The following is an 11,578-nucleotide window of genomic DNA, read 5'->3' as shown; positions in this document are numbered from 1 at the left end:
CGCGACCCTTCTGTAAGGGGATGTCCAGTTGCCTACAGATGGGCTTTGGGTCCTCACTCTGCACTCCCTCTCATTCACAATGATATGATTTTTTTGTTCTTTGATGCCTGACACCTGATCCCTCGACACCTCGTGATCATGCAGGCTGGTGTGCTTCTTCCATGTGGGCTTTGTTGCTTGAGGCTGCTTCATATTCTGTTACCCCGTGGTCACCTCTTCACTTGGTCTGTGAAGAATCATGTGTACGTGTGTGTAGTCTCGCTTCTTTGTTAACATCTGTGTCCTAGATGGCCAAATGGAATCCAGGGTGGTTCCAGTTTTAGCAAGGGAAGTGATTATATCTATCTATCTTTCTATCTATCATCTATCTATTAATCTGTGGACATAATTAAATGACCTGTCTGTGTAATTCATGTTAAATCTTAACGGGGATGCCCTTACTATGTACAAGGGAACTTCGAAATGGTCATGGAACATTGTTCCTTCTCCTTTTATTCCATTTTGCCACAAACGATTTGAGGGCCCTGCTTATTCTCGGTGGTTCCAGGTTGACCATCCAGACTGACCTTCGCCGTCATGAGGACGGAAACAAGCGTCATGGTTGTCCCTCTTCAGAGAGCTCCTCTTGTTTTGTGATCGCTGGCTCATTGCCCACTCGCACACGCTCCATGAAGAGATTTAGCGTGCCACACATGATAGCATGTTGAATCAAAATGAAATCCACAGGACACTGCGCCCCTGGCCACACCAGTCGATTTAAAAAAAAAGGTATGAAATGCCCACCTGGTTTTTGTTGTATCGTAATTCCACCCCCTGCAGAAGTTCCTCTGTGACATCTGCTGGGACCTGTCCGAAGGTGGTCTGAAAGCTTCAGGGTTTGTCAGCTCCACAGAGCCACCACCACAGCGCGGCTCAGTCAAGGGACCACAGCAGGAGACCAAACTGCCACCAAGTCCATTCGGACTCCTAGGGAGCCCCTAGAAGTGTCCCACAGGGTTTCCGAGGCTGCTGTTCCTCACAGAAGCACACGTCTCTCCCCCAGAGGAAGATGATGGGCGCATCCCAATGTGAGAGCAGGGTTTCGGACCACTTGATTCCAGCTCAACCTCCTGCTTCGACTTCCCCTTTCCACCCCAAAGATACTGACCGAGAACCTGCATTTCACCAGATCCCTCGTGACTCTGAAAGCTACGGCTAGTTGGGGGGCGGAGGGGGGACTGGAAAGCCTGGCTCCAGGCCCTGTGTCAGGTGAGAAGGGTGGAGGGTTTTGTACAGTGGTTCGAATCCTTAAGGGACACAAGAAGCCTCTAGAGCAGCGGTCACAACCTGTGCGTCGCAACCCCTTTGGGGGACTAACAACCCTTTCGCAGGGGTCACCCGATTCATAACAGTAGCAAAATGACAGTGATGGAGTAGCAACGAAAGTAATTTGATGGTTAGGGTGGGGGGTGGGGGGTCACCACCACATGAGGAACTGTATGAAAGGGTCGCGGCATGAGGAAGGTTGAGAACCACTGGCTTAGAGCTTGCAGTAAAACAGATGGCCAGGCCTCTAGGAGATCTCCCAGGAGCTGAGGAGCCCACATTCGCATCAACCCATGCAGGCAGCCTACACCTTCACCAGAAAGTGCTACACCTTCCCCATTGTGACAGTGTGGCGTCTGGGTTTGGATAGAGGTCAATCCCGCTCACAGAGACTCCATAGGTCAGAGTGGAACTGCCCCGGAGTGTTTCCAAGGCTGCCACAAAGCCGCCGCTGACCTTCCGATTGCCGTGGAGTGCTTTATCCGCTCAGCCCCAGAGCCCTGTCCTTAACACAGAGGACAGGATGCCACAAAGCTGCCGCTGACCTGTGTGCCATGGAGTGCTTTACCCGCTCAGCCCCAGAGCCATGTCATTAACTCAGAGGACACGAATCCTTCGACTGAACGCCAGCAGGGCTTCTTGTGAGATTGTGCCACATCTCACTGGGCCACCCAGATCTATTAAATGGGAATTTGGGGAGACTCAGTCCCAGAGTGTGGGTTTGGAAGGTGCTCCCAGGTGATCCCCTTCCGCCCACTGACTTACAGGTCAAATATACTGAAGGGCTTCCTGTGTGCACTGGATGCCGTCCAGGAAGAAACGCGTGTGCCCTACCACAAATCGTTAGTTCAGTTTTGTTTTCGCTTCTGCTCTGACACCCAATTCATTTGTCAAACAGTTTGCCTGGGTTATAACCATGAGAGAACAGAGCTGCCTGGTTTCACATCTGGAGGCTCATATCCACCATAGTGTGTTCACAGAGAAAACCAATTGTCAGGACCTGTGGTTTTACTTGAGGTTTACAGTTCAAAGCCACCAGCGATTCCACAGGAGAAAGAGGAGGCTTTCTCTACCCGTAAAGATGTGTAGCCTCAGAAGCCCTGTGCGTTGGAATTGACTGGAAGTGGGGTTGAGTTTTATTTCATCTCCACATGCAGACAAAGCGTAGCTCGCAGATTTCATTCTTCCATGCAGTGAGAGTCAAGCCACGCCCCACTTTAATACCACAGTACTGGGAAAGTGCTGTTTTCCCAGGCACAGCTCTGCCGTACATTTACAGTGGCTCCTTAATTTATCATTCATTCCACAGTTTCTTGCACCACCTATTTGACCAAGGATTCTTTCCACGGGGACTATAATTGGGAAGAATCGCACCCGTCAGCGGTATAACGGAGTTCTGATCCCTTCATCCTTCCTCCCACCTCATGGGCTTAGTCTTTGGTTTTAGCCCTTCTGGGAGATGTGTCCTGGTTGCTCATGGTGACTTTAATTTGCATTTCCTTGAGAACTGTTTGTATTGAGCAACTAGTGTTGTTGTTTGGGGATCCTCAATTGTAAACTTGCTTTTCCAATTTCTGTGGTGTGTTCTGTCTCGTTAGGCGCCCGCCCTCGAGTCTGCTCCATTGACCCTGTGTACAGCTGAGCTCGGCACTCCCGGCCCTGCACGGACCTCACAGCTGTTAGGGTGGAGCCCACGGGTGTTCGGTCCACCCCCCAACCCCCCACCCCCAGGGTCTTCCTTCCTCCTCTTCCCTGACCCTCTCCCAAGCATATTGTCCTTCTCCAGGGACTAGTCTCCTGACAACGTGTACAAAATACGTGAGACAAGCTATTAGCATCTTTGCTTCTAGGGAGCACGCGGGCTGTACTTCTTCCACAACAAGTCCGTTTGTGATGCTGCAGTCGGTGGAGCTTTAGTGTCGTCCCCAGCATCCCAGTGCAGACGCACCAGTCCTTTCCCAGTGTGCTCGCTGCGCGTACAGCCTTCGTCTGACCTTGCAGGACAGAGGAGGACAGCCCCGCAGGGTTCCAGGTCTTCCCAGAAGCAGACCGCCACCTCTGTCATTCTTGCAGCAGCCTTGAACTACTAACCTTGTAGTTAGCGGTTGAGTGCTTAACCACTGCACCACCAAGCTTCCTTGGTGAAGGTGTTTGTTGTGCCATCAGGCTAACAAAACAAAGTACAAATTGCCTTCAACGCCAGCTCCCAGTGACTCTAGGACAGAGGGCCACTGCCCCATGTTCCTGAGACTGTGACCCTCCCAGCAGCAGACTGCCAGCCTGCTGTCTGCAGAAGGACAGCTGGGAGTCCGCACCGCCACGGACGGTCTAGTCAGTACCCCCCACAGGGAGTCATGGGGTCTGGGTGGGACTCCACCGTCTCAGGGAGGCTTTGCTTCCTGCTGTGTCTTTGGAGGAATACCTTCATTTTAATGTGACTCGGTTCTTTCCCCTGTGATCGCCAAGAAGGTGCCACCTCTCACATAAAGCTTATCTTTCGCGTTGTAGGCCGGACTCTGTGCCTGGATTTCAAGCTGCCTTCTATTGGCATAGATTTTTAGGTGGGGTTGAGATGGGAGTCAAGCTGTTTGTTTGTTTTGTCTTTTGTAATGTGCCTGCTAGTTTATTTATTTATTAATTTGGGATTTAATGCACAGATCATTTCATATTTCAATCATGTCAAGTAGAATTGTCCAGTTTTTACCACAGTCCATTTCCAACCAGCCTTTTTCTGCATAGACTCCTTGACATCGTCTCCCCTTTGCCTCACCACCTCCACTGCACAGCCTTTTATTTTGGAGTAGTTAACGGGGTTCACTCAGAAGTCCCCTTGCGTAGAGTTCCTATCTGCACTTACTGTTGGCTGTTCACACGGCATGGTGCACTGGGCCCAGCTAAGGGCTCAATCTCGACAGACCATTGGCGCACCACAGCCCACCCTTCTGCGTGCTGGAGAAAGGACCGCACTTCCGAGAACTGCTTGGGCGCCACACACACTGTTCCGTGAGCCCTTAGAACGGCAGTTCTCAACCTGGGGCTCGAACAACCCTTTCACGGGGTCACCTGATTCATCACAGTAACAAAATGACAGTGATGAAGTAGCAACGAAAATAATTTTATGGTTGGGGGGTCACCACCACATGAGGAGCTGTCTGAAAGGGCCGCGGAATTAGGAATGTTGAGAACCACTGCCTTAGAAGCTAAAAGTTGGTCATAATAAGAGTCACCCATCCTTTGTCTCATTCCACGCTGGAGAACCCCGGCAGGGCTCTGGCAGTGAGGATGTAAGTTGTGTGCGAACCTTGGGAAGGAAACACAGAAATCCTACAGTTAAAGGTCCCCCAGGCTTGCAGTGAATGAACGTAAACTCTCAACTCAATTTGAAACTCTATCCTTTTTTACATGTGAACCGTGTAACGGTCGTAGTGATTGTTAAGTGCTATGAATACGTTCCAGCTCACAGCCACCCAATGTACAACAGAATGAAACGCTGTCCGGGTACAATGCTACACCCTCACAGTTGTCGTGTGAGCTCATTGCTGCAGCCCCTGTGACTGTTTGTCTCGTCCAGGGTCCCTATTGCCAGTGTCATTTTCAACACGTATTTAAAAAATAACAAGTGCTTAAAAATACATTGCGATGAACAAGTGTGTAGAGAGCAGATTATTGCCAGACGCCATGGGGCAGGAGATCCCAGTGTGCCCCGTGTGGGGGAGCTGTGGTGCTAATCTACTCTGTCTCTCCACCTTAGCTCAGCCCTGGAGAGGGCTGCCAGGAGTCCCAGATCTGAGTGGCCACTGAGACTGCTGGGCGTAAAGTATTGCCTTTTCTCGCCTCTCGGCTCTTCTAGCTGTGACTCCAGCCCCTTCAGTGGTGCGAACGTGTTACCAAGTGCCTCAGACAAGCTTCCCTCTTTTGGCGTTTTAACCTAACGTCCAGACTCAGCCCCAGGGACCGCAGGACACGTTGACAGCAGGCATTTACGTTACTGTCAGGAAACAAGGCTAGCCCTCCACCTCCACGAACAGTCCATTAAACCGTCTGTTGGCCCTTAGACCCCCATCCTGGCTGACGCTTTACAACCTGCATAACGACCCTGGGATGCACACGGAACCGCTTCATTTGCTCTTTGTCCTGCTTCTTCTCAGTACCATGAGCTCCCGACACTCTGCCAGCCCGGTGGTTTTCAGCAGTGCCAGGAGCTCCCCCAAAGAAGAGCTCCATCCGGCCAGCTCCTCGCAGCTGGCGCCCTCCTTCTCCTCCTCCTCCTCGTCCTCCTCCTCCGGCCTGAGGACGTTCTACCCGCGCCAGGGTGCCACGAGCAAGTACCTGATTGGATGGAAGAAACCCGAGGGGACCATCAACTCCGTGGGATTTATGGACACGAGAAAGTAAGGGCTCCTTTGCAGCTTTCGCCGGGTGGTTTGCTTTGACAAAGTCAAGACAGAGAAGGCCGGTCTCTTTCTGGCAACAGAGAGGCTAGGCTGTGTGATGGGGAGGGAATCGTTTTTTATGGAGGGGTTTTGTTTCTTTTCCTGCCTTTTAAACGGAAACTCAAGTTGCTTCTCCACTTTGTTTCTTAAATAAGATGTATTACAAACCTTCGACTTGAGACTTTTTGATCTCCTAAGGAAAGAGTCCATCCGAAGACCACTCGTTGAGAATAATTGCCCCCCCTGGTGGGACTAAGACCCCACTTACCCTGTGAGACCCCATAATGACATAAACCACAGCCACCCACACAATTCTCCAAACAGGGCTTTTGGTCCCCAGAGCGGACATTAGAGAGTGAGTAGTACCCCTGAATTTGAAGGACTCTTTTCCCCGACAAAGCAGTACGATGATAAAGATAAATGATTTATTCCATGAGTTTGTTTTTTTTGTTTGTTTGTTATTAGTACAAGGCTTTCATTGAGGATTCATAACCTGCAGCCTTTTAAGAAGTTAGTTGCTGATTTGGGCTGACAGCACAAATAGTCTCCTGCGGAAGGGTGATTATTAATTAGGCTCGTCGTTTTGAGTTTTCGCCTTGGTTTTGCGCACCAGCCGTCTGCCCGAGTAGGTGGCGACTCCCTGAACAGGAGGCTGCGTTCCCTCTTTCTCTCCTTTCTCCCTCAGCTCACAGAGCCCCAGGTCGCTGGGCCTTCCAGCGGCCTATTGACTGGGTGTCTGCTCTCCGCCCTTTCTTTCAAGGCGTCATCAGAGCGATGGCAGTGAGATGGCCCACACCCGCCTGCAGGCCTCCACCAGGGACCTGCGGGCATCCCCGCAGCCAACGTCCAAGTCCACTGTCCAGGAGGGCCTCAAGAAACTGATGGACCTGGAAAGCCCAACCCCTGAGTCACAGAAGAATTTTAAGGTACGTCCCGGAGGGCCGGGGTCCCGGGCGCACACGCACGCACGCTCAGAGAAGTCCAGAGTAATGGGGCTGGTCATTGGGATCACCCGTCCCAGGCCCTGTTGGTTCGGGCTCTTTGTCGTCGTCCTGCCCCGTGGCCAGCCACTACCACTGAGTTTCCCAGCCACCGCTGCCTAGAGGGCTGTACAGACTATTCTGTTCCAGCTCTCAGAATTCTGGGCTGCACACACCTTCTCTAAAACCGGGCCTCCCTCCCCACCTCGTCCCAAACACTGCTCACAGGAAGTGCTTGTGTCCCAGGCCTGGCCTTTGGAAAGGTGTGTTCCGTCTCTCCAACGTGGGCGACCCTCGAAGTCACTTTGGGGTGCTGTGCCTCCTGTGTCTTCTCACGTGTGCAGGCGTCATCCGGCAAGGTCACCGGCACACACTCCTGTCACCGGTCTCCTCAGAATGGGAATGGGTGTTTCTGGGGCTGGGCCCAAAAGTGCTTCGTGATGAGGATGAAGACTTCCTGTCCTGAGTGTCCTGGCCGCCCCAGGAGAAGCAAGTCCACCCCCCCAAGGGCCACAGCAGTCGGTGTCTCAAGTGTCCCATTTTGCGGATTCATAGCAAAGTGATTTGCAGTGTCCTGAAGGGAATAGAGGCCTTCATTTCAGGAGAAGTTGGAGGCTCAGTTGGAAGCAGAAACCATCTTTCTTGTCCTCGCATGGTGCCTGGGGGCACCGTGTGGTCGCGGCAGCCCCGAGGTGTTCTCGCATGTTCGTGTGCTCGCTCCCGTGCCGGCGTATGCACGTTCCCTCGGCTCAGATCACCCTCCTGAACGTTAGTATTAGCATGTGTATGAATTGAAATGTGCTCCCAGAACTACTGGGGAGTTCTGCTGAGAAATCATGGATTTATCAACGTCAGACATCATGTTAAAGACATAAACATGCGTGACTTCCGTGACTCTGATTTACAAGCAGTTTTCCCTCCCCTGGCTGGGTTTTGGCTGAGGAAGCAACACAGAACAGACTTGAATTAGTACAATGGGGGTGAGCCAAGATGATAACGGGGTTGAGGCTAACCCCGTTGACTGGTCTAAGCCTTGCAAGAACTGCACTCTCCCTCTTAGAAGCCCCCAGGGTAGAACGCACATGGCATCAACCACATCTCATGGCCAACACAGTCAGAAAGGTGGTGGCTGACCACGCCGCTTTGAACACATGGTGCTCTCCACAGGCCTCCCCCCGACCCAACTCCAGAAAGGCCTCTCAACACCTCTTCGGAGTCTCTCATTACTAGGCTTTGGCTGGTAGTTTTTTCCATTCTAGTTGTTACTCTGCTCCAACCAATTCTTTTGAAATTCTAGCCTGCTCAAATTTTGCTTTGTCGGCCATGCGTGAGTGCAACAGTGTGAACCCTGTTTTAAAAGCCGGCACTTACCATTTCCCACTCATCCCGTAGGGCACAAATGGTTTCCTTAACAACCTCACACAGGTCGTGCTGGAAACTTCTTTCTTGCCTATCAAAAACACCAACTAAGAGTGCTAATTCTTTTAAGTACAGGCAGCCCTCATGAACGAGTTCGGTTCCTGTCTGTCTTTAAGGGGAATCTGTACATTGAGCCGGAGGCTCACACCTAGCCCTACTGAGTCAGGTGATGGTCTCAGACTGTAGTCTGTAATGCACTTCTCCAAGCACAGGCATACGTACATACGACAGGGACACTTCCAGATACGTGTTAACCTAATACGCAGTAATAATAATGTTTTGATGCCCATCACAAAAGAGCGCTCATTTGTCACTACAAATCATAACATGATCCTCACAGTTTTAATGTAGGAGGCTATGTAGGAGGCTTTGGGGGAGGAGGTTGGTTCGAAACACCAGCTATACAGTAGTCGGACACTCGTGATGTGGGGACCAGTCCCATGCCATGTTTAAAATAAAAATGACTTCAGCTTTCTCCTTGGAGGTTAGAGGGAAATAAAACTTGCCCCAGAAGGAGTCTCTCCTCTGGTTCAGCGGTTTCGTGCTTCTGATCGATGCATGCAGTGGGAATAATTGGAGGCAAATGTCTGCACTGCCCTTCTCCCAGGTCTTGTGCGTTTATTTCCGAATAGAACAGCTTCCGTGTGGCTATTTGACCCCGGGCGCCCTTTGCTGTGCGGTGCCTGTCTTCCCGAGAAACGCCCTGCCGGGAAAGGGCATCTGCTGGAAAGATCCGGCGCTGGGCCCCTCCGCTTTCTCCCACTGCCCTCCCACTTGAGTGGTTTGGTTGCAGGAGAATCCCACTGAGTCGCTTTGCATGCCTTCTAACACTCGGTGCCATGCCTTTGAGAAGTCTGCTAGGCCACACTTGGTTTCTGCATCAGGCTGCAGGGTTTTAGGGTGACCAGCTCTGGGCTGTGGTCCCTGGAACCCCCTCACACACCCCCACGCTTGCCCTCTGGTTATCCAGGTCTGCCTATGACAGTCATTACCAGCATATGGCAGGGCCCCTGCCAGGCCCTGGGAGCCCACTCCACTGGCCTGCCGAGAGGGTGTCTGCTGCAGGACGTGGCAGCACACAGCTGGGCAGGCCGTGGCTGGGAGCAGAGTGGCTGCCAGGCTCCACAGGGCTTCTGAGGTGTGACCTCAAGAAGATGGCCAGGCGGTAATGCTCTAAGAGATGTCCCTGGCGGACAGAGCTGTTTCTGGCCACCAGGCTCAGGAGTAGACTCGAGGAAGGGAGTGACTGAGGCCAGGGTGCGTGAGACTGGACACAGGAGGAGAGTGGGAGACTGACCAGGAGCGAGGTGCCACCTCTCCAGGCCTTTGGGAGAAGCCAGCTCTGAAGCCAGACAGACACAGTAGGCCAATGAGTTCTTTCCCGGTGTTTACAAAGGGAGCCTTTCTTGCAAATAAAACCACCCGTGGAAAGGCCCCAGAATGAGAGAGGAGAGTTTCTCCAACCGGGACGGGGCGCAGCATGGACATCTGGGTCCCACCTATCCATCTCGCACAGCGACTGCGCTGTAGGGGCCCTCAGAGCCCCTTGGGACGCAGATGCTGTCAGGAGCCCTTGGGGTGTGCTGGCCCTCATTGTGATTCCAGCACCAGGGCTGACAGCAAAGGCGGGAGCGCTCAAAAGCAAGGTAAGCACGGGCTTCCTCGTGCTTGTTTATTAGCCTGTAGTGCATGCTCGCGCCTGGGCTTCTCGCCCTGTCTTTGACATGGTGGAGAACCGGAGGCTGTTCGCCGCAGACTAATCAGGAAACACAAGTGAGCTGTGTCTTCGTGGCATACTGGCTACCCTGATCCCTGCTGGCCACGCTGGCTGAAGCTAGGGGTTTCATTTGGAGAGTGAGGTGGGGGCTTCCTGGGGACCAGCTCGGCTTGCATCCCCAGTGGATGGCTGTGCTGAGGAGGGACGGCCTGGGGGGGGGGGGTCTCTGGTGTGTTTGGTGGCGTTATTTAACAAGACGGAATACGTCTGCTTGAAATGGACCAAAACCCAACCAAACCCCTGCTGTCGTCCATTCTGACTCATCGCAGCCCCGCAGGACAGGGACGAACCACTCCCGTGGGTTTCCGAGACAGCAACTCGTGACGCGAGTAGAGAGCCTCCTCGTTCTCCCTCGCAGGTCGCGGGTGGTTTCTAACGGCTGGCTTCGGGGCTAGAAGCCCATCACGACGTCCCCTGGTCTCCTCTAAGTAAAAGGACAAGAGGCAGCGAGGAAGGCAGCTCGCTTCCTTCCCCCTCCTCCCTGCCCGCCTTCGCAGTTGCTGGGGTCAGGCTTCCTAAAGCACGTGGCCCCGCCCGCTCCCTGCCTCCACGTAGCTGGGTCCCCCAAGCACTGTGAAAAATAGGGAAAGGAAACCCCTTTGCTCAAACCAAGCCAGAGGTGTTGGGGGAAAGGTTGGCAGCCGTGGTGAACACAGAGGTCTCAGATCTGCCCTTATGTGTCGCGACCCTGCAGGATAGGAGGGGTGATCAATCAGGGCTAGGGTTTGGGGTTTTCTTTGTCTCTTTTGAAGGGGGGAGAACTATTGGGAGACCATCCCAGGCCCCGTCTTGTAAAATGAGAAGTAAAGTGAGATGCCAGGCACTCCTCTGTTCCCAGTTCTCCTGACTGAAAGCCAAGCCAGAGCCCCTTAGCTTGCAGGGCCGTTCCTGTGGGCCATCTACTTCACTCACCATGAGTTTTTAAAGCGGCACAGTTTCTATCCAGTTGACTACACCTGGGCTTCTGTAGACCGCCCTTGATTGATAAGCAGGCCTGGTGGTGCCGTGCTTATGCATCGGGCTGCTAGCTACCGGGTCAGCAATGAGAAACCACCAGCCAGCTTCGAGGGAGAAAAGTTTCTACTCCAGTGAACAGTGACAGTGTCGGAAACCCATGGGGGCACTTCCACCCTGCCTTTTAGGGTCTCTGTGAGTTGGCACCAACTCGACGGCAGTGAGTTTGGGGTCTTCTGGGTTTTGATTAATCATGTTTTTTTAATTTCTGCATTAACCATGCACGTGGCATTGTGGGTAGCTTCCACCTGTTGTAACCCTTGGCTTGTTGCATGGAAGCCTGCTAAGGCCTATAGCAAGTGAATGAATGGGGCCTCTGCACTCCTCCACTTTGGGGTCCGGGCCCAGCCTCCTCACGGAGCCGGTGCTGTGGCATTTTATAGCATTCTGTCTCAGCCCAGCCGGAGTGCCGTGCAAAATGGCTCTGTAGTTTTCTGCCCACCCTGACTCAGACCTCCTGCGCAGGGCCTCCCCTGCCCCTCACAATGTGGAGCAGGTGTCTCGGAGGCCCCAGGAAGCCGTCACTCAGCTGGATGGAGATTTAAATGACATTAACGTGTCTGCTGATTGTCAGGAACGGAGTCACTGAAGCAGACAATTTTCAGAAAAAGATACCTCAAATCAAGTGAAATCTGATTACCAATGCAGAG

General features: G+C 52.8%; 1 protein-coding gene across 1 annotated transcript in view; it reads left to right on the top strand.

The window, feature by feature from the left end:
* SIPA1L1 (signal induced proliferation associated 1 like 1) overlaps positions 1-11,578 on the top strand; it is a 255,603-nt gene that overhangs the window by 230,387 nt on the left and 13,638 nt on the right. Inside the window, exons 17-18 of the mRNA XM_045288187.1 lie at positions 5,454-5,696; positions 6,499-6,724. Of these exons, the coding sequence (XP_045144122.1) occupies positions 5,454-5,696; positions 6,499-6,724 (469 nt within the window). The remainder of the gene's footprint in view (positions 1-5,453; positions 5,697-6,498; positions 6,725-11,578) is intronic.

The sequence above is a fragment of the Echinops telfairi genome, unplaced genomic scaffold (genome assembly GCF_000313985.2).
Source record: "Echinops telfairi isolate 266 unplaced genomic scaffold, ASM31398v2 ScPeMD7_18;HRSCAF=68, whole genome shotgun sequence".
Classification (NCBI taxonomy): domain Eukaryota; kingdom Metazoa; phylum Chordata; class Mammalia; order Afrosoricida; family Tenrecidae; genus Echinops; species Echinops telfairi.
The sequence above is the reverse complement of the archived record's forward strand: the minus strand, read 5'-3'. Positions and strand labels throughout refer to the sequence as shown.